At 58.5% G+C, this 27960-nt stretch overlaps 1 protein-coding gene across 4 annotated transcripts; it reads left to right on the top strand.

Moving 5' to 3' along the window:
• Positions 1 to 26: 26 nt before the first annotated feature.
• On the top strand, positions 27 to 27425 carry MPP1 (MAGUK p55 scaffold protein 1). 4 transcript variants are annotated; one of them, XM_025460540.3, is made up of 12 exons: positions 27 to 218; positions 13904 to 14047; positions 14539 to 14617; positions 15821 to 15906; positions 18603 to 18671; positions 19549 to 19745; positions 22114 to 22220; positions 22555 to 22635; positions 23656 to 23736; positions 25323 to 25525; positions 25681 to 25755; positions 26800 to 27425. In XM_025460540.3, the coding sequence occupies exons 1-12, from the start codon at positions 117 to 119 to the stop codon at positions 26974 to 26976; spliced, it is 1401 nt and encodes a 466-aa protein (XP_025316325.1). In that variant the 5' UTR covers positions 27 to 116; the 3' UTR covers positions 26977 to 27425. The 4 variants fall into 4 exon arrangements, with proteins under 4 accessions (XP_025316325.1, XP_025316324.1, XP_025316327.1 ...); XM_025460539.3 differs by having other exon boundaries at positions 37 to 218; positions 13901 to 14047; XM_025460542.3 differs by lacking the exon at positions 27 to 218 and adding an exon at positions 12666 to 12737.
• The last annotated feature ends 535 nt before the right edge of the window (positions 27426 to 27960 follow it).

Below are 27960 nucleotides of genomic sequence, written 5' to 3'. Positions count from 1 at the left end.
GGCGCCAGGCCGGGCCGCGCCGCCTCCGCCGCCTCCGCCGCCCCGCAGGCCTCGGCGCTCGCAGTCCCGGCTCGGCCCCGCTCGCGGCAGGCGGCCCCGCGCTCGGCTCCCGCAGGATGACGCTCAAGGCGAGCGAGGGCGAGGGCGGGGGCAGCATGCGCACGGCGCTCTCCGACCTCTACCTGGAGCACTTGCTGCAGAAGCGCAGCCGGCCCGAGGTGAGGGGGCCCCGCGGGGTCCCGGGGCCGGGCGGGGGGGCTCCGGGGCTCCAGGCCGCGCCGGCCGCCGCGGGAGCCGCCGGGGCTGCCCTGGGAGCGGAGGCCGCGGCGGCGGCGGCGCTGGCCCCGGAGGGCTTGGGGCGCGGCGGCCGTTCCCCAGGAGCCCTTCTCGGTGCGAATGAGCAGAGGCCGCGGCCTGCGCCCCGCGCTCGCTAAGGTCAAGGAAAACTTCTTCGGGGACGGAAGTCGGGGTGAGAGCAAGAGTTTAAGGAGCGGGTCCAAGAAGCGGAGGGCTGCCTGCTTGTCGGAAGGCTCGTGCTGGGCTCAGCAGAATCGGCTGGGAACCCACTTTGTGAAGCGCGCACTCACCGCCCCCCGCATTCGGGAGGGCCCCTGGGGTGCACACGGGGTGGGTGGCCTTGTGTTTCAGCGGACGGACGGGGAGTCCCCGCGTTTCGGAGGCAGCTGGGCCCTCCAGGCTCCGGGGCGGGTGGCAGATCGCTATTGACCCCCACCCTCCGGGACCCCCGGGCGCGACGTTGACCACCCGGCAGTACCGCTCATCATCCTGAACGGGGACTTCAGCCCGCAAAATAAGGATGTCCCCTGGGGAGAGCTGCTTCCACCAGGGTGCTCACCCCCGCCGCACACACCCAGGCCGGCTCCCAGGTGGAGGGAGCCATCACCCAGAATATGGGCCCAGCAGCCCTCCACCCAGCCTGGCCTTCCCCACAGGGTGCTGATCATGCACGACTACAGATTATCCAGAGTAAGACACAGAGTCAGAGACACAGACAGAGACAGAGCCACCACACCTGGCACCAGCTGTGCGGCCTACCTGTACCAGCCTCAGAAGTCAGTGTGAACCTCTTTCCTAGACGCAGGATTTCTCAGGGCACAACTATGTCATGCTCCCTGGTTTTATCTTATTTTTTTTCTTTTTTTTTTTTAAAAAATATTTTCTTTTTTATTCATGAGAGACAGAGAGAGAGAGGCAGAGACACAGGCAGACGCAGAAGCAGGCTCCATGCAGGAGCCCAATGCAGAACTTGATCCCGGGACTGCAGGATCACACCCTGAGCCGAAGGCGGCGCTCAACCGCTGAGCCACCCGGGCTGCCCCCTGCTTTTATTTTAAATGTCTAATAAATACGTCCTCAGAAATGTTTCCTGAATGAATAGACGCCCGCAGAGGTTTAGCAGAACCTTGCACACCCACAGATGAGGACACTGAAGATCCACAGGGCCAAGCAAACAGTGGAGCTGTGCAGCCTCCTTGGGCTGCTCGCTCAAGGAAACGATGGATAAGCATCAGCGCGGTGTTCACACCTGACTGTTCTTTCCAGCAGTGAGCACCACCGCAGTCGAGGCTGCAGTGAACACCAGGAGAGGACAGCATGGTTATTTTTTTTTCTTTACAGATTTTATTTATTTATTCATGAGAGAGAGAGACAGAGGCAGAGACCCAGGCAGAGGGAGAAGCAGGCTCCATGCAGGGAGCCCGACGTGGGACTCGATCCTGGGGCTCCAGGATCATGACCTGAGCCAAAGGCGGCACTAAACCGCTGAGCCACTGGGACCCTCTTTTAATGTCTTTTTTTTTTAGATACTTTGTTTATTTATCCATGAGGCACACAGAGGCAGAGACATAGGCAGAAGAAGCAGGCTCCCTGCAGAGAGCCTGATGCGGGACTCGATCCCTGCTCCCCGGGATCACAGCCAGGCCAAAGGCGGGGCTAAAAGCTGAGCCCCCCAGGGATCCCCCGACAGCATGGTTACTCGGTTGGCAGCACAGCACTGCAAGGAGGGAATCACGATCTAAAACAACCCAGCTCCCCAGAGCCCGGGATTCTTTATAATCAGTTCACTTGGCCGAGCCTTCACTTTGTACTAAAAATCTCTTTATTACATTGACTTTTGGCAGCTTTATTGAGGTATAATTAGCATACATATGACTTATAAATGTATTTGGTCTGTTCGGTAGGGTTTCACAAATGCACACAGTGCTGTCACCATCCCCAAGATCATGATACAGAAGGTTTTCACCCCTCCAGAAAGTTCCCTGGTGGACCTTTACATTCACCACCACCCCCGGAAACCTGCAAGTCACCCTGAAAACGGAGCTGCATTTGGACACTATCATGTGGCCTTTTCAAGACTGTCAAATAAGTGCAATCCCACTGTACGCAGTCTTTCCTCTCAGGCTCCTTTCACTCGCCACACCCAGAGCCCCGTGTGTCACTCTGAGCAGCCCGGCCGCTCCTGACGGGCGGGCCTGAGGGACTGTGGCCCTTTGGGGAAAGAGGCCCTGTCACGACATGAGTCGTGTTGTAGGGCACCCTCTGAGTCAGCAGGCTGTGTGCAGTTGTGGGTTTCCCCTGATCAGTGCGCCGGGCCCACTGGCTGGCCGCTGCGTCCTGCTTTCCTAGACAATTTGCAGGAGATGAAGGAAGACTTGCTAAACCCTTGGACAGAATAGTGTCCAGATCCGCCCGGGTGTGGACACTGGGCAGACGATCCCCAGTGCTTGTGGGGGCTTCACCTTCCCTCTGGGACTCTTATCTTTGCCCCCGACGCCAGGCTCTGCCTCTGGCTCTCCTGTGTACCCTCCGGTGAGTGGCTGAGGCTCTCTGTGCCTCGGGCTCCCCTGTGTCAGATGGACCCGCTGGAGGGTTGTGGACATGCTTACCCGGCATATGCTTGGTCACCCCATTGGGCTGCACGGGTGCATCCAGCGTGTCCCTGAGAGCTGCCCTCGCAATAGCAGCCGGCGCATCCTCCGACACTGGGAAGGAGCAGGAAAGGCTGGGAGGGAGTTGTTGGCCTTAATGGGACCCATAAAATGATGTCGCCGAAGGCCTCAAGGAAGGGGAACACTTTCTGTAAAAGTCCTAAAGGCTCAAGACCCAAAGTCTCGCTTCCCGAGTAGAGTCCACGTTCAATACAGGAAAAATACGGTGGCGCCTGGGTGGCTCGGGCGGTTCGGTGCCTGCTTTCTGGCTCAGGCATGATCTCGGGGTCCTGGGATTCCACCACCGTCCCTGCTCACCCGCTCTCCCAAATGAGTAAATCTTTCAAAAAAAGATGATTTTGCGGCACATTTGAACTGTGGCCTGTCTTCTGTATTGCAGTGTAGTTCTTTTCTTGGAGAAGTTCATAGGCCGTGTGGGGCCTTATTCTTCACCGCAGTGCTCCCCACTGCTCACGTTCCCCTGGTGTCCTGCTCGGCGGCGGTGCGCCCAGGGGCTGGTGCGGTGACACTCCCTCCGTGTTCACCCGGGCCTAACCCACGCTGCAAAAGGCAGGCCGCGGTAGGCTTCCAGTAAGATCTGTCTGTTTACTGTTAGGCCGGCAACAGCATCACCGCACATTGGTGTCGTCCGTCCTCCAGGGCCGAGGAGCCCAGAAGGGAAGGCGCAGAGGCAGGGGGGTTGCTGTCAGAACTTGGCCCAAGGGGTCCCCGGTGACTAGCGCCCCAGGTCCCGGGAACCGCCTGTGCAAAGCCATGCACGTCCTCGCCCAGTGGGACACTCTGAGTCTGGTCCTTCTTTGTTGTGAAAAGTAATACGCGCCACCCCCCGCCCCCATAGCCGCGGTCCTGCCGATCCAAACAGGTCTTGAGACACGGTCACATGTCCCCTGGGGCAGGGAGACAAAATCAGCTGACGTTTCATTGATGCAGGGATTTCACCCCTAAGCAGTGAGTTGCTCATACCTTTGAGTGTTGCTCACAACCGCAGCAGCCTGGGTGTGGGGTGCGCGAAGGCCAGAGTCAACGTAGCTCCGAACGGGGCTGCGGGGAAGGGAAGTGACCCCAGGCTGGGAAACAGGAAGAAAAACTGCATTAGACAAGCAGGATTCTCTTTTCTGAAGCTTCACTTTTTGCATATGAAGAAACACGTAAGCCTCCGCACACGGAGGTCCGTGCCCGCAAGTCACCTTCCCTGCAGGGAGGCAGCCTTTGCCTCTGTGCATAGTGCACGGGGCAGATAAAGTGCGTCGGGAAGGATCTTTACACACTTGACCTTTGGATTGACTGATGTACGTGTTCTCGAGGCCCGGAGGGCCTGACCAACAGGGCACTAGTTAATGTACGATTTTAGGAGGGTTCTTGCCAGAAGCTTCCTGGCTCCTAGGCCTCCGGCCCCCGCCCGCCCACAGCCACTCGGGGTGCCAGTGCCGCGGAGCCCTGCTGGCTCTCCCTGCTCCTCCTTTGCCAGAGTGCACGACCGCCTGCGCCCTGGCCTGGCCCTGCCGGGGCTCCGCGGGGAAGCGGCTGGCCAAGAGCCGACAGTGGGCTGAACAAATGTTTGTTCTTGCCTACGTTCCCTGCCACCCATTCTTAATCCGATTGTTTGGATGAAAAACCCCGCTTGGGTTGTTTTTTTTTTTTTTCACCCCCCCAGCCCCGTTTGTTTTTCATCTCTTTCTAAGTCCCAACTTCCTTTGAGCAGCTGCCTCTGCCCTTTGAACCCCGCGCAGATGTTTCCTCCGAGGGCTTTCGGGGAGCCGGCCTGCCCACCGCAGCGCTTTGTGCGCCGAAGGGCCGCGCGCCGTCCTGGGGGCCGCGGGCCCGAGCCCTGGGGGCGCGGTTGTCGCCTGCGGGCGGGGCCCCGGGGCCCGCGCGGCCATCGGAAGCCGGCACCCGCAGCGACGTTGGCCTTCGTGGTCAGCGCTGCCCGGGTCACGCGGCACAGGCGGCGGTGGCGACGCCGGCGGCACAAGTGGCTCGCGGGGCAGTGCGCAGCGCGCACGGGGCCCGGTTGGGGTGACAGCGTGGGCGCGTGTCCCGAGCCGAGCGCGCAGGCCGGGGCGAGCTCCCCGGGCCCTGTCCCTGCGCCCCCCCTGCCGCCCCAGGCCCGTGCGCGTGTGCCTCTGTGCGCAGGTGCGCGCGTCGGCATGTGCCTGCGTGTGTGTGCCTGTGCGCATGTACGTACCTCAGCGCATGCGTGCCTGTGTGCGAGTGTGCATGTGTGTCCCTGTGTGTGCGTGCGTCTGTGCGTGTGCCTCTGTGCGCGTGTGCCTGTGTGTCTGCATGTTCGTGTATGTGCATGTGTGTGTGCGCGTGCCTCTGTGCACGTGTGCTTATGTGCGTGTATCCGTGTGCCTGTGTGCGCGTGTGCGTGTGCCTCGGTGCGCGTGCGCCTGTCCACGCGTGTGTGTGTGCCTGTGTGTGCATGTGTGTGCCTGTTCCTGTACGTGCGTGTGTGTGCGCGTGCCTCTATGCGCGTGTGCCTCCATGCGCGTGTGTGTGCCTCCGTGTGCGTGCGCGTCCAGACACCAAGCGTGGGTGTTTGTCCGCGTGGCCTTGCTGCCCCCGTCGTGCGTGACCGGGGGATACGCGGCGCTGCTGCAGGCCCGGGGCGGGGAGATCGTGTGCTGGGCGCACCGCGTGCCGAGGAGCCTCCGTGTCCGGAGCCGCTTCCGGAGCCTCCGCCCACGAACGCTGTTCCGCGTGAGACGGTGAGCGCGTGGGCGAGCGCGGCAGGTGGGACGCGGCTGCTGAGCTCCTGGCCTGGGGCACCCCCACCCCCACCCCCATCCCCACCCCGCCCCCGCTGAGCTCTGCTGAGCCCTTCGGTTAGAGGCTGATGCGCTCCAACAACCTTGGCCCTCAGCTGAATGAGGAAGCTGGTGGGGAGCACCCTGGGCGGCCCTGGACACACCCGGTGGGCGCTGCTCCCCCAAACACCCTGGGCCAGCCGCCCTGGACGCACCCAGTGGGCACTGCTCCCCCAAACACCCTGGGCCAGTGTATCTGGGCGCACTCTCCGGGCACTGCTCCCCCAAGCACCCTGGGCCCGCCGATCTGGGCGCACCCTCTGGACGCTGCTCCCCCGAGCACCCTAGGCCGCTGATCTGGGCGCACCTGGTGGGCGCTGCTCCCCCGAGCACCCTGGGCCGGCCGATCTGGGCTCACCCTCTGGGCGCTGCTCCCCTGAGCACCCTCGGCCAGACACTCTGGATGCACCTGGTGGGCGCTGCTCCCCCGAGCACCCTGGGCCGGCTGATCTGGGCGCACCCGGTGGGCGCTCCTCCCCCGAGCACCCTGGGCCGGCCGATCTGGGCTCACCCTCTGGGCACTGCTCCCCTGAGCACCCTCGGCCAGACACTCTGGATGCACCTGGTGGGCGCTGCTCCCCTGAGCACCCTGGGCCGGCTGATCTGGGCTCACCCTCTGGACGCTGCTCCCCCAAGCACCCTAGGCCGCTGATCTGGGCGCACCTGGTGGGCGCTGCTTCCCCGAGCACCCTGGGCCAGCCGATCTGGGTGCACCCGGTGGGCGCTGCTCCTCCGAGCACCCTGGGCCGGCCGCCCTGGATGCACCCAGTGGGCGCTGCTCCCCCAAGCACCCTGGGCCGGCCACCCTGGACGCACCCAGTGGGCGCTGCTCCCCCGAGCACCCTGCGCCAGCTGTCCTGGGCGCACCCTCCGGGCGCTGCTCGCCTCCCAAAGGTCGCTTAGCGTCATGTGCCCTGGGCTCTCTGGCCTTGGCCGGCGCAGGCGGCTCACCTGTGCCGAGGCGCTCCCGAGCGCTGGCTGCCCTAACCCGGATTAGTGGATTCTGTCCACTAGGGGTTCAGCAATAGTATCGTCCCACAAGCACGGGATGGACGCCGGCGCGATGTGTGGCGTCATTCTGGGCCAGTGAGTCACACGCACGTAAGTGTGATCGCCCCACCAGTCAAGGCACAGGACTGCTGCTTCGCCACAAGGCCCGGCCCGGTGGCACCCTCTTGTAGTCACACGTGTCCTCATCCCTTCCGTCCCTAGTCCTTGGCGACAACTACCCTGTCCTTCATCTGTGGGATTCTGTGATCTCAAGAAGGCCACGTCGATGGCCTCACACAATGCGCACCCTTTGGAGCCTGGCTCTTCCCACTCATCACAGTGCCTTCGAGATCCGTCCCAAGGTGGTGTGTATTTTGATTGTCCCTTTTTACGGCCGACAAGTGTTTCGTGCTGTGCGTGGACCACTGATCGGCTGTCGGAGGCCGTTCTGGTCGTTTCCAATCTTTGGGTCTTAGGAACAAGGTCGCGATGAACCTTCGCAGACGGGTTTTGTGTGAACCTTCCTCTCAGGGTGTTGCTGGGATGTAAGGTCGCTGTTTTGCCATCTAAGAAAGCACCTAACCCCCTTCCCAAACGGCGGGGCCATTTTACGTCCCCACCAGCCAGGATGAGAGACTCCGTTCCTTCGAATCGTCACCTGCGTTTACTGTTGTCACTGCTTGTCCCTCCGCTGTTGTGAGGCGTGTGGTGGGATCTCACTGCGGTTTCGGTTTCTTTCTCCCTGCTGGCCACCCTCCTTCCTTGTCCTCTTCAGTGACACACCTGTTACTGCCTTTTGCTCCTTTTTTAAAAGATTTTATTTATTTATTCATGACAGACACACAGAGAGTGGCAGGGACACCGGAAGAGGGAGAAGCAGGCCCCTCGCAGGGAGCCCGACGTGGGACTCGATTCCGGGACCCCAGGATCATGCCCTGGGCCGAAAGTGACGCCAAACCGCTGGGCCATCGGGGCTGCCCTCTTTTGCTCATTTTTTAAAAAGATTTATTCATTGAAGGGATCCCTGGGTGGTGCAGCAGTTTGGCGCCTGCCTTTGGCCCAGGGCGCGATCCTGGAGACCCGGGATCGAATCCCACGTCGGGCTCCCGGTGCATGGAGCCTGCTTCTGCCTCTGCCTGTATCTCTGCCTCTCTCTCTCTCTCTCTCTGTCTGTGTGTGACTATCATAAATAAATAAAAATTTAAAAAAAGATTTATTCATTGAAGAGAGAGAGTGCATGTGCATGTGCAAGTGGGGGGGGGCGCAGAGGGAAACGGAGGGTCCCAAGCAGGCTGCACCCCCAGCACCGAGCCCTGTGCAGCCCCTCCCAGGACCGCAAGATCATGACCTGAGCTGAAATCAAGAGCCGGTCGCCTGACCCACTGAGCCGTGCAGGCTCCCTGTCTTTCATCCACTTCTTTTTAATTACATGCTTTTTATTTTTTTTGTCCATTTTTTATTTTTATTTTTTATATAAATCTATTTTTTATTGGTGTTCAATTTGCCAACCTATAGAATAACACCCAGTGCTCATCCCGTCAAGTGCCCCCCTCAGTGCCCGTCACCCAGTCACCCCCACCCCCCGCCTTCCTCCCCTTCCTTTTTTTTTTTAAGATTTATTTGTTTATTTATTCAGAGAGAGCGAGAGAGAAGCAGAGACACAGGCAGAGGGAGAAGCAGGCTCCATGCAGGGAGCCCGACGTGGGACTCGATCCCGGATCTCCAGGATCACACCCCGGGCTGCAGGCGGCGCTAAACCGCTGCGCCACTGGGGCTGCCCCCTTCCTCCCCTTCCACCCCCCCAGTTCATCTCCCAGAGTTAGGGGTCTCTCATGTTCTGTCTCCCTCCCTGATATTTCCCACTCATTTTTTTTGAAGTTTTTGTCTAGATTCCACTTAGCTGACGTACAGTGTGATATTGTCTTCAGGTGTACATGTCCGGGGGAACGCGTCGTGCATCACCCTGTGCTCGTCGCAGCAGCTGCCCTCCTGCATCCCCATCACCCACCTCGCCCAGCGCCACCCCCACCTTCCCGCCGGTGACTGTCAGTGGGTTCTCTATAGGTTTTCTTTTCTTCAAGTTTCCTGTTTGAATTCCAGTTAACATACAGTGTGATGTGCGTTTGGCACGTCGAAGTAGATGCTTTTTAGTGTTGAGCATTGAGCCTTCTTTATATATTCTAGATGCTAGTCTTCTTTATTTTTTTAATTTTTTAGAATTATTTATTATTTATTTATCTATCTATCTATTTATTTTAGATGCTAGTCTTTTGTTGGATGCGGGGTTTGTCAACGTTTCCTCCCAGTCTGTGTCTTTTTATCCTCTTAGCACAGGTGTTCACAGAGCAGAAGTTTTATGATTTTTAAGAGGTCCAGGTTATCAATTTTTCCTTTGATGGATCCTGCTTCTGGTGTCAGGTTGTCTAGCCCTAAATCGCGGTGGTGGTCTCCTGTGTTGTTTTCCAAAAAGGTGTTAGGGTTTTACACTTTATGTTTAAGTCCAGGATCCATTGTAAAGGTGTAAGGTTCAGGCCAGTGAAATTTTTCTCTTTTCTTGTCCCTATATGTCTGATTGCTCCAGCACCATTTGTTGAAAAGACTCTTCCTCCATCAAACTGTTTTTGCTCCTTTGTCAAGGTCACCTGGACGTATCTGTGTGGGGCTGTTTCTGGGTTCTCTGATGTTCCATTGGTCTGTGTGTCTTGATTACTTGCAACTACCTAAGTCCTGAAAGTCTGCAGACTGACTCCTCTTACTTTCTTCATTTTCTTTCTTTTTTTTAATTTATTTATGATAGTCAGAGAGAGAGAGAGAGGCAGAGACACAGGCAGAGGGAGAAGCAGGCTCCATGCACCGGGAGCCCGACGTGGGACTCGATCCCAGCTCTCCAGGATCGCGCCCTGGGCCAAAGGCAGGCGCCAAACCGCTGCGCCACCCAGGGATCCCTCTTCCTTTTCAAATTGTTCTCAGCTATTCAAGGGCCTGCGCGTTTATATCACGTACATGGTTTTTTATTTTTATTTTAATTTTTTTAAAGATTTTATTTATTTATTCATGACAGACAGAGAGAGAGGCAGAGACACAAGCAGAGGGAGAAGCAGGCTCCACGCAGGGATCCCGATGCAGGACTCGATCTCGGGACCCCAGGATCAGGCCCTGGGCTGAAGGCGGCGCTAAACCACCGAGCCACCCGGGCTGCCCACGTACATGGTTTCTAAAAAGTCATCCAGAGGCGCATTTAATGTAACGTACGTGGAGCAGGTGCGTGAAGCCATTTGTGTGTAAGAAAACACCTGAGGTACAGGGGAGTCAGCAGGTGACACTTGGCCTCCCCAGCAGCGAGCAGGAAGTGAGCGGAGCGAGTGGCCATCTGCGGGGCGCGGCCCCTCCTCGGCCTGGCCCAGCCTTCCACAGCCCGGTGAGCAGTGCCAGGTCTTCCGAAACGTCTACAGAGAGCTCGGAATCTTCTGGTTTTTACTAAATAAAAGTACGAGGTCAAAACAGATCTGCGAGCTGCGCATGTAGAATTTGTGCTTTCGGTTATACCATTCCTGGGCGCCCGGGTGGCTCGGTCGGTTACGCATCCGACTCTTGCTCTCGGCTCCGCTCGTGCTCCAGGGTCATGGGATCAAGCCTGCGTCGGGCTCCACGCTCAGCGGGGGTCTGCTCCCAGATTCTCTCTCCCCCTGCCTCTGCCCCTCTCCCTGCTCGTGCTTTCGCTTTCTGGAAAGTAAATTAATCTTCTAAAAAAAATTTTTAAAGGCGGCGCCTGGGGGGCTCAGCGGTTGAGCGCCTGCCTTCGGCTCAGGCCGTGACCCCGGGTCCCAGGATCGAGTCCCGCATCGGGCTCCCTGCAGGGGGCCTGCTTCTCCCTCTCCTGCTCCTGCTCCCCCTGCTTGTGCGCGCGCGCTCGCTCTCTCTCTCTCTGAAATGAAGAAATAAAATCTTTAAAAATCTTTTTAAACAAAGAGACAAATGATGCCATCATTTCCTCGGTTGTCACCGCACTCACAGCACAGTGTCCTCTCGCGCCCCGCCTCGCGAGGTGGCCAGGTCAGTGGCACCTGCCCCCCCCCCTCCCGTCCTTTGTCCCGCCGTCTTCCTCCCGCCGTGGCGCCCACCGTCTGCTCTGCAACCGCGATTGCGTCCCGCCTGGTCTGGACGTGGTGGTGCCGCGGGGCGTCCCCTGGCCTGGCCCTCGGTGCATCCTGTGGCCCCGGGTGGCCGCCGAGGCCCAGGTGGGCAGGGTCTCGGAGCGGCTCCGGCCTCAGGTCATCTGCGGTGTCGCGTGCGGGAGCCCGGGGCCGCTGTCCCCACGCCGCCTGACCCCTGGCCATTTCCCTGTGTGCTTTCCGTCTTCGAGAAGGTGACCGAGATCTCTCTCCCCTGATGCCGTCCCCTGCTTTCTCTTCCCGGGGGCTTCTGCTGCCCTCCTCACCTTCCCCCCTTGCTTGCCTTGCCGCGGGGTCCGGGACACTCAGGGCCACTGCATCCTGAATCACGGTCGCTTAGGACAAGTTGCCTCCTGCCGCAGGAGAGCGTTGTGAGGCAGCCCGAGTCTGTTTTCTTTTCTTCTCTTTTTTCACTTTATTCATTCATTCATTTATTCATTCATTCATTCATTCATTCATGAGACACACAGAGACACAGAGAGGCAGAGACCCAGGCAGAGGGAGAAGCAGGCTCCATGCAGGGAGCCCGACGTGGGACTCGATCCCCGGTCTCCAGGATCACGCCCTGGGCTGAAGGCGGCGCTTAACCGCTGCGCCCCCTCCGGGCCACCCCCAAGGCTGTTTTCTAAGTACACACCATCTTCGACAATTCTGTTCTACTAGAGGTGCTGTAGGACTCGTGACCTACGTGTCATGTGACTGTTTGGAGTCCTAGTTGCTGCGCAAGGCCCTTTGTCCCTCTCAGCACTTCCCTGTTCTGAGGCCACCCAGTAACAGCCTCCTTCCAACCTCAGCATCGTATCGGGGTTTCTGATGACCTCTAAGGATGAAGGAAAGGAAAATTCAGATTTCATTCCGTAGGGTTTCGTAATCTTAGGAGACGCACGTCTGTCCGCAGGCCTCTACCCTCTGATTTCCAGTCCTTTCCCCTCTGGGCCCTTGGCCACTGCCCAGGAAGAAGTGAGTGGGGGAGTGAGTGGGTGCAGGCCTGCATAGACAGTTTGCAACCGCGGATATGCCCACTTCCCCTTCTTCACAAAGGCACGTGAGGCACAGCACCCCGGGTGCCCCCGGTTGGGAAAATCTTCCTTCCCCATGGTCTTCGACGGCCCTCCCTGGTGTGGCTGGACTCAGCCGCTGCCCGTTTTGAGCTTGGACTCGAGTGCTGAATTCCCCCTCTGTGAACGGAGCTCGGGCCTGGTGCCTCCTCGTCTAGGCGGCCGTCTTGGTTCTCATTCACTGTTCCGCGTGGGCTGAGTGGGGCCCGTTTCAGAGGCTTCCGCTTGACCTTCCCCACGGCGATGGCTCCTCACCACAAGGTCTGGGTTAACATTAACGGGCTAGAAGAATGAGGAAGCAGCAGCAGAAGAGGCTGAGAGGCCTCCGGGAAGAGAGACCCATCGGTGTCGCAGGGCAGCCGCAGCCGGTGGTTGTCACTGGGGTGTGGTGTCCAGTGGGTGGCCACCCCGCCACGTTCATCGTACTGCTGACGGACTCTTGAGGTCCTCCCAGGTCAGGGCTTCTAAGAATACAGTTGAGCTGACAAGGTGACAAGGTGCAGCACCACGTCCATGCGACTCCTACCAAACGTGTACGGGCTCAGCCGAATCCTGGGAAAACGTTGCACAAAGCCCGACTGAGACCCTACAAAACGGTAGGCCTGTCCTCTTAAAGACGTCAAGGCCGCGAAAGACAAAGGAAGGCTCGGGAACTTTTCCAGACTCAGGGACGCTAAAGAGATGCGAACGGTGAATGCAGGGCGTGATCCTGGATCCCGGATCCTGGTGTCGGGAAGTGTGAGTAGCTAGGAAGGACTAGGATAGGAGGGTGCTTCCTCACGTTCAGACACAGCTGAGGACGGGTAGAGTGTTGCGTCCGTGGGAAGTTTTTGTTTTTGAGAACGTTCTTGTTCTGAGCAAACATGTGGAAGCGTTTACGGGTTGAGGGGCATGATGTCTTCAGGTTGTGGTCCGAGGGGTCCAAAACTTAGGTCTGGTAGTGTCTTCTTTTACAAGACTGTGCTGCGATGATGTCCCCGTCCACATCCTTCGGTGCGCGTGGCCGTGCGTGGCCTGTGGCTCCGTGCTGTCCATCCCACTGCTCTGATGTCCGTCCTCCGGCCGGGGCCACGGCGAGTGCCACTTGGGAGCGTTGCTGTCGTCAAGGTTGGGAGCAAGGGGCCACAGTGGAGATGTCATCCTGGGATGGTGGGAGGGGCAGGCCCTGTGTGCTCTTGGGCCACCGGCTAGCGCTGAATGCCCAGCTGTGTAGTCCATGTAGAACTTCCATTTCCAGCCAGCGAGGTGATTTGTGAGAGACTCATGGTGACCTCGATCACCTTTACCGCGTGGGACGGGAACATCAGGTTCCCTGAACGCATCCCATCCCGGATCTTGGCCGTAGGCTGTGCGTGTGCGCGCGTCCGCGTGTGTGTCTGTACACGCACCTCCCAAACCCGCAGCCCCTCAGCAGAAGCCCTCGGTGCAGCTCCCTGGGGGTCAAACAGGAATATCCGTGCAGCAAACTGCATAAACGTGCCCATTAAGTTGGGAAATAACACCCCCAGATAGCTTCATATCAATTCAGATGACGGACGTGGACCTTGGGAAAGAGCCACCGGCTCAGAGCCTTTTCTTTTTTATTTAAGATTTTTTTTTTTTTTATTTATTTATTTATTTATAAAATTTATTTTTTTAAGATTTTATTTATTTATTCATGAGAGACAGAGAGAGGCAGACACACAGGCAGAGGGAGAAGCAGGCTCCCTGCGGGGAGCCCGACGTGGGACTCGATCCCAGGACTCTGGGGTCACGCCCCAGGCCAAAGGCAGGCACCGAATCACTGAGCCCCCCAGGGATCCCCAGCTCAGAGCCCTTTAGAATTGGGAGTGGGAGTGACGGGGCAAGGGCAGCCGTTTGCTGCTGACTTGATGCATCATCGCCCTGTCCTTGTGCCCCAGCAGGCTGCGTCACACCAGGTGAACGCCGTGACTGAGGACATGTACACCAACGGTTCCGCTGCCCCAGGGAGCCCTACCCAGGCCAAAGGGCAGGAGGTGCGGAAGGTGCGACTCATCCAGTTTGAGAAGGTCACCGAGGAGCCCATGGTAAATCCTTACGGCAGTCCACCCCCTGCTCGCTCCAGCCCGGGGGTCCCTGGGCCTCCGGAGGGGATGCAGAAGGCTGCGCGCAGCTCTGGGACTGCAGCCCTCACACCCATTCTTTTTTTTTTAAGATTTTATTTATTTATTCATGAGATACAGAAGGGGGGGGCAGAGACCCAGGCAGAGGGAGAAGCAGGCTCCATGCAGGGATCCTGATGTGGGACTCGATCCCGGGACTCCAGGATCAGGCCCTGGGCTGAAGGCGGCGCTAAAGTGCTGAGCCACCCGGGCTGCCCTTTTTTTTTTTTAAGATTTTATTTATTTATTCATGAGAGAGAGCGAGAGAGAGAGCGAGCCTCACGCCCATTCTGCTCGACTACCGCCCAGGCACAGAGGCAGGATCTTCCTCGCGAGACGTGACCTTGAACGACCCTGAAGGCAACCTCGGGAGCGGCTGGCAGGAGAGCTCACTGTGCCCTTTGTCTTCATTGCAGGGAATCACCCTGAAGCTGAACGAAAAGCAGTCTTGTACGGTGGCAAGGATTCTCCACGGCGGCATGATTCACCGACAAGGTACTCGGGGCCGGGTCCCGGGTCGTGCTTCCGTCGGGGATTCATCAGTCACTGCCTCTTCGCTGCTCAGGGACGCGGAGCTACTAATCTTTAAACCCGGGGGCATTTTTGTGCTCGTGGCAAGCAATCTTTGGTGGATTAATACTGGCTCTTTAGAATCCTTGTGCAATACGGCCTGGGTGTGAATGGCCCCGTGCCAGCACCTCTCCCCGCAAGGGCTCTTACACACCATGTATACCGCTTAGTAGTATTATTAATATTGATGATTAATATTTGAGCAATTGTATGCGACCCATTGCATTAGACTTTGAGTACATGACGCTGAAGGAACCAGAGCACCTCTCCTCCCGGAGCTAACAGTTAAGCTGGGAAATGACCACAAGCAACCGCTGCATCCTCGTAATGTGCCCGTGCCCTCAATCTCGGATCCAGCATTTATTAGAAGCCATTCGTGGGGGAGCGGAGGCTGAGAGGACATTAAAACACGGCATGAAAAAAAGAAAAAAAAAAAACACGGCATGTTTGGAGGAGCTGTGGGTCACCTGTATTTGCACCACTTCATCCCATGCTTTGAGCCCTACTCTTTTACGTTTAGTTTGGGCTTCTTGTGTATCCAGGGTGGCACAAATATTGGTGACTACTCTTCACTTAGAATATTTTTTTTAAAGATTTTATTTATTTATTTATGAGAGAGCGAGGCAGAGACACAGGCAGAGGGAGAAGCAGGCTCCATGCAGGGAGCCTGATGGGGGACTCGATCCCGGGACTCCAGGATCACACCCTGGGCTGAGGGCAGTGCTCAACCGCTGAGCAACCCAGGTGTCCCTTCACATAGAATCTAACCATCGAGTAACTTTACCATTAGGGAGCATCTGTGGGCTTGAGCAAAACAACAAAGAAAATTTACACTTGCTGAGGACCCAGAGCTCTTACGGTGCTTGGTCAGCAGAACTGTCGAGTGCCTACCTTGATACATCCCTCAAGGGAATCGGAAGAACCGTTCCCTTCTCCCACGGATGAGGATTTTCAACCCCGAGTATTTTACGCAGCCGATTATATGATACGCTCTAGCTCATGGTTGCTTTTCTGTGGTCTCTTGATTTATATTGACAGTTCTCAAAAAAAAAAAAATATATATATATATACAGACAGTTCTCGTTTTAACGTTTATTCTTTGTGGACCTATTTTTCATTTTCTGGTAGGCTCCCTTCACGTCGGGGATGAGATCCTAGAAATCAATGGCACAAACGTGACAAATCACTCAGTAGATCAGCTGCAGAAGGCGATGGTGGGTATTCTCTGCCATTATCCATGTGAAGTGTGGGCACATGTTGCTGTCACTGTCCGTCATTTTTCTATCAAGTCTTTATACCTCATTGAGGGGGCTCTTAGCACCACTTATCTTTATTCCGTGCAAGGAAGGACAGTTCTCTGCTTTCATGGAGTAAATTTCTAAAACAAGGTGAATAACCCAGAGTGTCTATCTAGAAAGATTGTTGGCCTGGGTGTCAGAAAGCATTGTGCCCCCGAAAAAAAAAGAAAGCACTGCTCTTTAGTGGCAGCTCTGCAGCCCTGCTCTACTGTATTCTAGCCGGGCTTTCAGCAGGTGGATTAATTTCCCTAAGTCATCTGTAAAATGAAGATCGGAATCCCTAGTCATACATTTCTTATGAAGAGTGGATGGAATTTTATCAATGAAAACTTGAGGGGTGCAGGGCTGCCTCAGTAGAGCGTGTGACTGTCGACCTCGGGTTTGTGAGTTTGAGCCGCACGTGGGACGAGGAGATCACTTTAAAATTACTCAATAAACCCGCACATGGGGTGGTTGGGTGTAGTTGGCCGCTGCCCGCGGAAGCCACACCGCTGGCACTCAGTGGTGATGGGCTAGGGTACCTGCCGGGGCGTGAACAAGACAGCAGCAACCTGGGAAAAAGTGTCATTTGAACCAGAATATGGCTTTTCTCTTGAGACAGAGATGAGGAAACTGAACCTTCAGGCGTTTTGAAACTTGACCACGGTCACATGGCTGTAAAAGGACAGACCTGGGGTTGGCTTTAATCAAAAGTCCTTGCGGGGCACGTGGCCGACTCATTGGGCAGACCATGTGACTCTTGATCTCAGGATTGTGAGTTCGAGTCCCACACTGGGTATAACGTCTATATAAAAAAAAAAAAAAAAAGAAAGAAAGAAAAAGAAAAAAAGCCCTCACTTGGACTTCTGCTTCTGAGTAAATGAAGTAACAGGGACCAGATTTACCTTGCTTTGTGAAACAACCCAAACCCTAAATGTCCATGTACCTAACGGCAGAGCTTCAACATAGTTGAAGCACAAACCAATAGAACTCCGAGGAGAAAAAGCCACAGCCGTAGTCAGAGTCCAGGAGTTCAGTGTCTCTCAGTAGTCAACAGAGCAAGTAGCCAGAAATGCAGTGAGGATACAGAAGCTGCGAAGGACCCTACAAGGCTACTGTCCTAAAAGGAGGGGCAGGTGGACGAGTCTTCAGAGCTACATCAACCAACTGGAAGAGGTGGACTTCATTCTGATTCTCATGCAAACACATGGTCTCAGACCACATGCCCACAGCCCTGCGGGGTGACAGGAACCCCGCTGCCATCCCTCCACTCAACGGCCTTCGCCACCTTCTGTTTCCTGCTGGAACATTGATCTGTGGAGTCCGTTTCCCTGCTTGTCCCCCATGTAAGAGGTTATCTGGGGCCTCTTCCCACCCGTAAGAAGGAGAAGCGAGGATCCCATGACGCCCAGCCCGAGAAGGTGGATCTGTTTGGCCGCAGCCTACCCTCCACAAGGTGGGCCGCCCTGCGATTTGGCCGCATGGTTGCTTCTCGGTGAGACTGGATGCATGGTTTTTCCTCCGCTTGGGGTGTGGCTCTCACACTCAGTCCTGCATAACAACTTTTGCAAATACGTGAACCTTCAAAATCTATGCTTCCCTTTGATCAATGTAAAAATGCAATTGGCTACATAGAGGTTAATTAGTGTTGTGTGATGACAAAGATCATAAACAATAGGCTGGGGAAGAGATTTATAGCACATATAAAAGGTACGGAGTTAATAACTGAGTTAATAACGGTAACGTTTAAAGAGCTGCTCAACTTTGTTATAAAAAAAAAAACACAAAACCGAAGAATAGAGCAAATGATATAAAGAAGAAAAGGCTCTTGAAAAGGGGCCCAATTTGAGTCGTGATAAAATAATCACAGACTAGAGCAACCGCGTAGTCCTTTCCACTGCCAGAATGAAAAGGGATGTTAACGTGGACCCCGGGCAAGAATTTGGGGGAGAGGGCCTCTCGTTACTCCTGGTGAGAGCAGATGTGCTATAATTTGAGGGCAGCTATTAAAATGCTCTTGGCCTTTGATTCTGCATTTCTACCACGAGATTCTACCCTATGGAAACCAAAGTGCAAATCTAGAAGAATAGATGGCGTTCAGGGATGTCTATTGCAGCAGATGGCAGCGGAAAAAAAAATTGGCAACAACCGACATGGCCAGTACTGGGAAGTATGGCTCAGTGAACGGCATGTGACGGAACCAGGGGTAGAGTATGATCCCATTCTGGCCAAAATCAAACAAAAAAATATATATACACACGAATATGGATAGACAGGTGAGTATTTGGAAACGTCTGCTTCAGTGTCGAGAAACATATGCGTATACGTGGGCCAGGGTTCGTTTAGGCTCCTCTGGGGGCCGTTTAGGGCTGACTGTGGGGAGGAGGGAAATCAGTCCCCTTTTCATCATTATTGTTTGCGTGTGTCCATGTTGTCACAGCGGCTTACGGGGCCCGTGAGACTCTGGTATCGAAGGAGGAGCTGTTGTCCAGAATTTCAGAGTGCACAGTAAAGATGGGCGTTGGGAGAAAACGCTTTTTGGGGACTTTGAGAGGCAAAATAAGACTTTATGAAACCTCAGGTCATCCATCATCTATCCACCATAATGTCATTTGTCCTTTCCTATTTAATAGAAAGAAACCAAAGGAATGATCTCCTTAAAAGTAATTCCCAACCAGCAGAATCGTCTTCCTGCGCTACAGGTAGGTCACACCATTTTCTCTGCTGTGTTCTTGGAGTTTTGATTGAAATAGTATTCTTGAAAAAAAATGAAATAGTATTCTGATTTTAAGTTCTCGGTGTCTCACGGCTGTAGCTGCCTGGTGCTCGCTGGCCTGAACGAACACCCGTTACAACCCGGCAGACCTTGTTTCTGACTTGTTTGTAACCGATGTGAAAGGACGGGGTACTCTCCTTATCCTAAGGGGAAAATGGGCAAAGCATACGAGGAGATAAATCACAGGAGGAAAAATACACATGAACACTGAGCGTGTGAAAACCAGCCGATGTCACCAGTCCTCAAAGAAACACGACCTAAAATGTGTGCACTATCATTTTTCACCAAGCAAGTTGCCAGATATATTTTTAAAGATTTTATTTATTTATTCATGAGAGATGAGAGAGAGAGAGAGGGAGAAGCAGGCTCCATGCAGGGAGCCTGACGTGGGACTCGATCCCGGGTCCCCAGGATCACACCCCGGGCCGAAGGCGGTGCTGAACCGCCAAGCCCCCCAGGCCGCCCAACTTGTGCTTTAGGAGGGGATCGTGGAGACGGGGTACCCACGTTTTAAGACCTCTGGCACATTCATGTCGTTTATTTAATATACTATGAAAAGATTTCCCGAGGAAAGCTGCGTTTCCAATAGTAGCTGCTTTGTCCTCCAAGACAGACAGACAGCTCGGCGGCAGGAAGCACCACCATGCTGGAGGGATCAGGTCCGGCCCCGGCTCCAGTCACTTCTCCCCGCTGTTCACCCGGCCCTGACCCCATTTACTTCCGGCAGAACTTCTCACCCACATACACTGCCGCTGGCGCCCCCCTGCAGCTGCTCCTGCAGTTCCCTTTGCCTTATTTTTCAGATGTTCATGAGAGCACAGTTTGACTATGATCCCAGAAAGGACCACCTGATCCCTTGCAAGGAGGCGGGACTGAAGTTTGTTACTGGGGACATCATCAAGATCATCAACAAGGATGACAGTAACTGGTGGCAGGGGCGGGTGGAAGGCTCTTCCAAGGAATCCGCAGGATTGATCCCGTCTCCTGAGCTGCAGGAGTGGTGAGTCGCCTTTGCGTGGGTGCAGTTTGCCGGCGGGAGGGACCCGTGCTTGCCGCGCGTCCTTGCTTAGCTTCACAAACCGGTCGTCTTGTGTGAACTTGCTGTTGGGGACCGAGCAGCCTTAGGGGGGCGTAACGGCTGAGGGGGCGACGGTGACTTGATCGGCTGGGCTCGCAAGCCCCGACGGGTAGAGGAGCCTGAGGGAAGGGCTCTTCGTGTGGCTGTGGGCCTCGGTTTCCCCACATGCTTTCCCTACGGCTACAAAGCAAGTGACAGCCCTGGGACTGCTGGGACTGGCGCCCTCCCTGGTCTCCGGCCTCCCGGGCCAGCGCACTTCTGAGCCCGCTGGGAAACAGGCACGCGACATGTGTCCTGGGTGCAGATTCCCAGAACACAGGGAAATAAATCCTGTCCCCGAGCCGGGTTGCTCACTTAGCGCAGGGCCCTCGCAGCGCCGCACCAGCTTTGCACACACAACACTTCCCTTTTCTGAATTTAAGATTTTATTGATTTATTTGACACAGAAAGAGAGAGAGAGAGCACACAAGCTGGGGAGCAGCAGGCAGAGGGAGAGGGAGAGGCAGGCCCCCCGCTGAGCGGGGACCCCCGCCCCCCCGATGTGGGGCTCGATCCCCGGACCCCAGGACCATGGCTGGAGCCAAAGGCAGATGCTCCACCCCTGGGCCCCCCCCCAGACGGCCTGATGCGAACATCACACATCCAAGGATGAACCCGCATCTTCATGCTGGAGCCCCCAAGATAAATCAGTGTAGCGATTGCAATCTCAAGGGAGGACGTTCTTTGAGTTCTAAGCCCAAATTCCGGTTGGCCTCATCCCTGAGGACGACACACTGGGAGCTCTGAACGTGTCCCCGAACCACAGGAAGTGCCGGGGACAAATCAGCTCAGCATCAGAGCAATAGCCGAGGGGCGTCCGGCTGGCTCAGTGGGTGGAGCACGTGACTCTTGGTGGGGGGGGGGTGAGCCCCACAGCGGGGGTACAGATCATTGGCAAATACACTCTGAAGGGGGCAGCCCGGGTGGCGCAGTGTTTGGTGCCGCCTTCGGCTCAGGGCATGAACCTGGAGTCCCGGGATCGAGTCCCACGTCAGGCTCCCTGCATGGAGCCCGCTTCTCCCCCTGCCTGGGTCTCTGCCTCTCTCTCTGAGTCTCTCATGAATAAATAAATAAAATCTTTAAAAAAAATACACCCTGAAGGAACTCTAGAGTCAAGGACGCCCTGATGCAGCGGGCGCTGGGGCCATTGCGCTGCGTGCGGGGTGATGGGCGCCGTGTGTCCGCCACCCACGCAGGGGCATGACGGGTCCCGGCCAGTGGGGCGGGTGGGTGAGCTGCGTGGGGCCACCCACAGCCCGGGAGGCCCTCCCACGGGGTCCCCGCGGCTGTCACTGAGGCGGGGCCCGCAGGCCGCACAGGGACAGCTTCCCGGGGCACACCGCGCCCGTGCCCCCCGGACCGTCCTCAGGTGGCCTCCCAACACCTGGCACGGGGGGCGTGTCCAGGAGGACGTGACAGCCCTCCCCGCGGTCGCCACATCTCCCCTCGGCGCAGCCCGACCATTCCAGCCCCGCTCCTTCCAGACGGTTCTCCGTGTCCGGTCGGCTCCTCCCAGATCCAGGGGCCCGTGCTCACGGACGGGAGGGCGCGGGAGCGAGCTGACAGGCCGCGAGGGGGGCGATGACAAGATGCCAGGCCCCAGGGCCTGAGCCTGCGCAGCCGAGAGGGCCAGGCTGGGCGCCTGCAGGTGCGCCTTGGGAGGACTTCACCGCGCCGTCGCCGCCCCCGGTGCGGGGCTCGAACTCCCAGCCCCGACTGCAGAGTCCCAGGCGGGCACCCCGGGTCGGGAGGCCGGACACAGACGTGTCCCCATGAGCCGCGGACTCAGGCCCCTGTCCCCGGGCCGTGACCCCTGACTCGGGCCCCTGTCCCCAGGCCGTGACCCCTGACCTGGGCCCCTGTCCCCAGTCGTGCCCCGACCTGGGCCCTGTCCCCGGCCATGCCCCCTGACCCGGGCCCTGTCCCCAGCCGTGCCCCCTGACCCGGGCCCTGTCCCCGGGCCGTGACCCCTGACCGGGGCCCCTGTCCCCAGGCCGTGACCCCTGACCTGGATCCTGTCCCCAGGCCGCGACCCCTGACCCGGATCCTGTCCCCAGGCCATGACCCCTGACCTCTGGCCCTGTCCCTGGCCGTGCCCCCTGACCCGGGGCCTGTCCCCAGGCCATGACCCCTGACCTCTGGCCCTGTCCCTGGCCGTGCCCCCAGACCCGGGGCCTGTCCCCAGGCTGTGACCCCTGACCCGGGCCCCTGTTCCCGGCCGTGCCCCCTGACCCGGGCCCTGTCCCCGCAGGCGGGTGGCGAGCGCCGCGCAGTCCGCGCCGAGCGAGGCCCCGAGCTGCAGCCCGTTCGGGAAGAAGAAGAAGTACAAGGACAAGTACCTGGCCAAGCACAGCTCCAGTAAGCTGGGCCCCGTGGGGGGCGGGAGGGCCCCCCTCCCTTCTCTGTCGCCCCCAGCACACCCCCGCTCCGGCTGCTCCGACGGCTGCGGGCTCAGGGCTCCCGCCGCTCCCGGGGCTCGGGCCTGATCCCCGAGCTGTCTGGCCGGTGACGGCCGCGGGGACGAGCTGCGGGGGGTACAGGGAAGAGGGGCCCCGGGGCAACAGCAGCCTCGGGTCGGGGCCTCGCCGACAGGGCCGCGGACACGCGGGGAAGCTGGAGGGGGACCCGGAGCCCCAGGAGGAGCCCGGCCGCGGCTCCGTCATGTACGTGAGGTCGCTTTGCTCTGTCCTAGTCTTTGACCAGCTGGACGTGGTGTCCTACGAGGAAGTGGTCCGGCTCCCTGCGTTCAAGCGGAAGACCCTGGTGCTGATCGGTGCGTCTGCGGCCTGCGCCCCGCGGTCCCCGGCGCCCCTTGGCGTCCGAGCCGTGGGGGGAAGGGGGCGGGAGGTCCGGGCCCGGGTCTCGCTGTCCTTACGGGGCCCCCGAAGCTACACCCTCCAGGGTTTCCAGCAGCCCGCGGTTGCAGGGGGGCGGCTCGCACCCCGTCAGGGCCACGTCCGTCGCCTCGAGGGGTGCGTCAGGGCTCCGCAGCCACAGACACGGAAACACTCCCCGCGTTCTGTTCTGGGTCACCTGCCGGCTCAGCATGTGAGCTGAGGCTGCCACAGGCTCCGGCCACAGCCCCGGGGTCCCGGGATCGAGCCCCGCGCCGGGCTCCCCGCTCAGAAGGGAACCTGCTTCTCCCTCTCCCTGTGCGGCTGCTCCCCCTGTTGTGCTCGCGCTCACTCGCTCGCTCTCTCTCTCTCTCTCCCTGTCAATTAAATAAATATCTTAAAAACCAACTTCCTTGGGCCGCCTGGGGGGCTCAGCAGTTGAGCGTCTGCCTTGGGCTCAGGCCGTGACCCCGGGTCCCGGGATCGAGTCCCCCATCGGGCTCCCTGCATGCAGCCTGCTTCTGCCTCTGCCTGGGTCTCTACCCGCCCCCTGCCTCTCTCTCTCTCTCTCTCTCTCTCTTTAATACATAAAATCTTTTTAAAAAATCAGCTCCGTTACTTTTGAAGAGCTCAATAAAGCCCGTATCTTTAAAAATGCCACACAAAACCACACGTGCTGGCCGGCTCCTCTGTAGAAACAAGTTCTGTCCTGAGGCCTGCGCCTCAGGCCTCAGCCCCCCGACGGGACCCAAGGACCTGCAGCCCCAGATCGTCCTGTGCTTAGAGTTGTGTCGGCCCCTCCCTGACCCCAGTGTGGAAGCCACAGCAGTTCACCCCCACCCGCGCCCCATTTGTGAACCCACCCCCACCTTTGTGCTTGGAGGAGGAGCGGAACCCCCATGAAGCCCACCGCGACGTGCTGCCCGCCTCCGCCCAGCCTGTCTTTCCTCCCTGCACAGGGGCCAGTGGCGTGGGCCGCAGCCACATTAAGAACGCCCTGCTCACCCAGAACCCGGACAAGTTCGCGTACCCGGCCCCGTGTAAGTACCTCTGGGGTCCCCGGACGACAGGTGGGAGCACCACCCTGACATGACCCTGTGGTCCTTTCTATGGGTGACTGTATTCCAAAGGTTTCTTTATAAAAATGAAACACGGGCGGCCCGGGTGGCTCAGCGGCTTAGCACCGCCTTGGGCCCAGGGCGCGATCCTGGGGTCCCGGGATCGAGTCCCACGTCGGGCTCCCTGCATGGAGCCTGCTTCTCCCCCTGCCTGGGTCTCTGCCTCTCTGTCTCTCTGTGTCTTTCATGAATAAATAAATAAAATATTTAAAAACAAATAAAAAAATAAATAAAAACGAAACACAACTTGGGACGATAGCCACGTGTGCACATCACCGCTCCAGCTGACTACGTTGCTGTTCTATGCTGGGCCGTTTGTGTAACAGAAGCACTAGAAAATACTTTTATCCTGCTTTAAGGAATGAAGCAAGTAATGTCACTGAAGACATTCAGGGGCGCCTGGGGGTCTCAGCCGGTTGAGCATCTGCCTTCTGCCCAGGTCGTGATCTTGGGGGCCTGGCATCAAGGCCCACATTGGGCTCCCTGCTCGGCGGGGAGCCCGCTTCTCGCCCACCTCTGCTCCTCCCCCTGCTCTGTTCTCCCGCGCGCTCACTGTCTCAACTAAATAAAATCTTAAAAGAAAAAAACCCACCTCACTGGGGCACCTAGTCCGGCTCAGTTGCTGGAGCACATGACTGGATGTCAGGGTTGTGGGTTCCAGCCCTATGTAGGGCGGAGACACCAATTACGGATGAAATCTTTTAAAAATGGACATTCTGTTTTTCATTTTACTTCGTGTCATAAACATTTTGTCGCGTGCCTGAAGCCCAGTCCGTTCAGTGGCTATCCTGTGGTTTCCTTAGCTCTCCGGCATTGCTTGACATCTGGGCTGTCTGGACTTCTCCTGAAATGTCTTCTTTTTTTAAAGATCTTATTTATTCATTCACGAGAGACACACACAGAGAGAGACAGAGACCCAGGCAGAGGGAGGAGCAGGCTCCTGGAGGGGAGCCCGACGCGGAACTCGATCCCGGGACCGCGGGGTCACGCCCTGAGCGGAAGGCGGACGCTCGACCGCTGAGCCACCCGGGCGCCCCTCTGGAGCATGTTTTAGTGGACAATTTGTATGAATGGGACTAAATGTTGTTACTTAATATTCCAAGATCTAGCAAAATGTGTTTTGAGCCAAACCAACCTCGTCTTCGTTCCATGCTATAAAAAAGGAAATTTTCCCAACGCTTTTAAGAAATCCTGAGCGTGGCCCACAGTTCTGTTAAGAAACTATTTTCAGCCGTCATTTCCCCAGTCGTGGGCTCTACGATTCCCGGGGTTGGGGGTTCAGGAGCTGTAAGTTCATGGAGGGGAAGGGGTAGGAATTGGCCACATCGGGCTTGGCCCCCGGGGAGTCCCGGCTCTGCGTCGCCCATGTCAGGCCCTCGGGGTCTGTGCGGGAAACCCCGCGACTCGACTGTGCGGCCCAGGCAGCTGGGAGGTCAGCCCGGATGCCTGATGCAAGCCCCGGGGGTGGCGAGGACCCCAGGTCCCTCAGGGGTGCGGGTTCTCCACAGACACGACGCGGCCGCCCAAGAAGGGGGAGGAGGACGGCAAGGAGTACCACTTCATCTCCACCGAGGAGATGACGAAGAACATCTCCGCCAACGAGTTCCTAGAGTTCGGCAGCTACCAGGGCAACATGTTCGGCACCAAGTTCGAGACCGTGCACCAGATTCACGAGCAGGACAAGATCGCCATCCTGGACATCGAGCCCCAGGTGGGAAGGCGGCCGGGGGAGCTCGGCGCCCCTACAGAGGCGGCTGTGCCAGGTGCAAACAGTGTTGGGCTCGGGGACGCCCAGAGGTAGTGGCGGAAGGACGCCGTCGCGGTGCCTGAGCCCGTCCTCTTGTCTCCCTCCCCTCCCCTCTGCAGACCCTGAAGATCGTCCGCACGGCCGAGCTGTCCCCTTTCATCGTGTTCATCGCACCTACTGACCAGGGCGCTCAGGTGAGGACGGGGCTACGCAGGGTGGGTGGACGTGCATCCTCCGGGTGCGCGCAGCCTGGGACCCGTGTCCCCTGCGGCCCGTGGCTCCCGCCCTCCGTCCCGGAAGGCCGAGACGCCCAAGGGCCGGGCGCGTGTGACTTCTCAGCAGACCCTGACGGAGGCCCCGGGGTGCTGCGCTCCCGCGGCGGAGGCGGGCAGCGTGGCGGGTGTGACGCCGGGCGACGCGGGCCCAGGAGGCAGCGCAGCCCCCAGTCCCTGGGCTCGGTGCGAGCCGGGGATCGGGGCGGCCCGCGGTGTGCCGTCCGCGTGGCCTTGCACGCCCGCGCAGCTGGATCCCTGGAGACCCTGCAGCCGACTTGCCAGGTCCCGGGATGCGAAGCCGGGCGACGGCTCGTCCCCGTGCCAGGAGGACGCTCTCGGGGCTGTCGTTTGTCCAGTCGAAGAGAGCCGTGGGGCCAGCGTGCTTGTATCTTTTCCCGAGTGGTCGCGTCTTACCAGACCGCGGAGGGCTGTTCGGAGCCTTGGCCACGGACTGGCTGCTCAGGTTCTTGGCCGGCCTCTCCTGGGTTCTTGGCCCTTGCCTCCGGCTTTCTGGGAGCTGGGTATTGGGGTCCTCAGCCCGGGGTGCCGTCCATCGCAAACGTCCTTGGCAGGTGTTTGCTGCTTCTCGCTGTGCACACAGTCTCACTTTTATGGAGTTACGGTCTCTTCACGGATTTTGGGATTTGGGATTCTAGAGAAACCGGGGGCGGTGTCGCCCCGTCCTTGTCCCGGATTGCAGCTGGGCCCGTCACAGTGGCGGGGGCTGTGACCCACGCCCCGGGGACGGAGCTCTTGCTGCGCAGGGCTCCGATGGTTCGTGGGGTCAGTTGGCGAGGCCCCGAGAGGTGCCTGGTGCGCCCTGGCCGGTCCACACGCGCAGGGAAGGTCTCAGGGCTGGTCTTTAGGCGGGGCCTGTAAGGCGGGCGGTGGGCCCAGCCGTCCGCGGCCACCGCCAGCCCGCCGTCCCGCGCCCGCCTCACCGTGGCCCTGTCTTCGTCGCAGACGGAGGCCCTGCAGCAGCTGCAGAAGGACTCGGAGGCCATCCGCAGCCAGTACGCGCACTACTTCGACCTGTCCCTGGTCAACAACGGCGTGGAGGAGACGCTGACGAAGCTGCAGGAGGCCTTCGAGCAGGCGTGCAGCTCTCCGCAGTGGGTGCCCGTGTCCTGGGTCTACTGAGCTCGGGTCGCCGCCGGCTCCCCGCGGCGGCCCTCCCCCGCCCGCGTCCCACTCTTGCTTTAGGACAAACGGGCGCTCCCACCGGTTTGTCAGCTTCCCGCGCTCTGCTTCTGTCGCCCTTAGCCCGTGGGGCCGCCGCTGCTCAAGCTCCGCGCCCGCGCACCCCCCGATCGGGGTTTCGGAAGGGGCCATGCGACACCCCGAGGCCGAAGCCCCATCAGCTCGCACCGCTCGTCGCAGGCGGGGCACAGGGAGAGGAAGGGCGCCGGCCGCGCCCCGTTAGAGCCCGGGCTCCTTCGCCCTTCACCCCACGGGGCAGCTCCTGTGTCTTTGCAGCGTCTGTAACCTCAACTTTCTAAAATGCCAAAATGAAGCAGCTGTGCAGTAGGACGATGTCCGCTGTAGGGAAACCCGCAAAAGCAATAAAGACCTCGCTGTGTTGAACGCCAGTACCTGTCGCTCTCTGGGTCCCCCCTCCCCCGCCCCGCGTCTCCGGAGGGACAGGGCCTGCCAGGTGCCTGTCGGAGCGCGGAGGCCTCCAGCGGCCAACCCGGCGTCCCGGGGGCCGTGCCGCGCCGAGGACAGTGTGGCCTCTTGTGCGCACCTGGACGCACACGTGCGACGCGGAGAACAAGCTGGGAGCAGAGCTGAGCTGTGATCCCGCCACTTCCGCTGCCCGGACGGCCAGGGCAGCCGTTCCCTTTAGCTCCCCCCCCCCCAAGTAGTTCCCAGAGCACCTCACGCCCGCTGCCCACAGCCTGCAGAGGGAGACACCCCGCTTCCTTGCCCCCGCGGAGCTGCTGGGCTGCTACGCACTTGGGGCCCCAGCGCCCCCCCCACCGCGGCTCCCGGAGCTCTAGTCCCCGCGAGACCCTCAGGCGCACACTGAGCCTCAAGTTCGGGCCTCACCTCGCTGCAGGGAGGGACCCCAGCCCATGCATGGGGGGGGCACCTCCTGCCAGCCCCATTCCTCTCCTCTTCCCA

This window comes from Canis lupus, chromosome X (assembly GCF_003254725.2).
Source record: "Canis lupus dingo isolate Sandy chromosome X, ASM325472v2, whole genome shotgun sequence".
Lineage (NCBI taxonomy): Eukaryota > Metazoa > Chordata > Mammalia > Carnivora > Canidae > Canis > Canis lupus.
The sequence above is the reverse complement of the archived record's forward strand: the minus strand, read 5'-3'. Positions and strand labels throughout refer to the sequence as shown.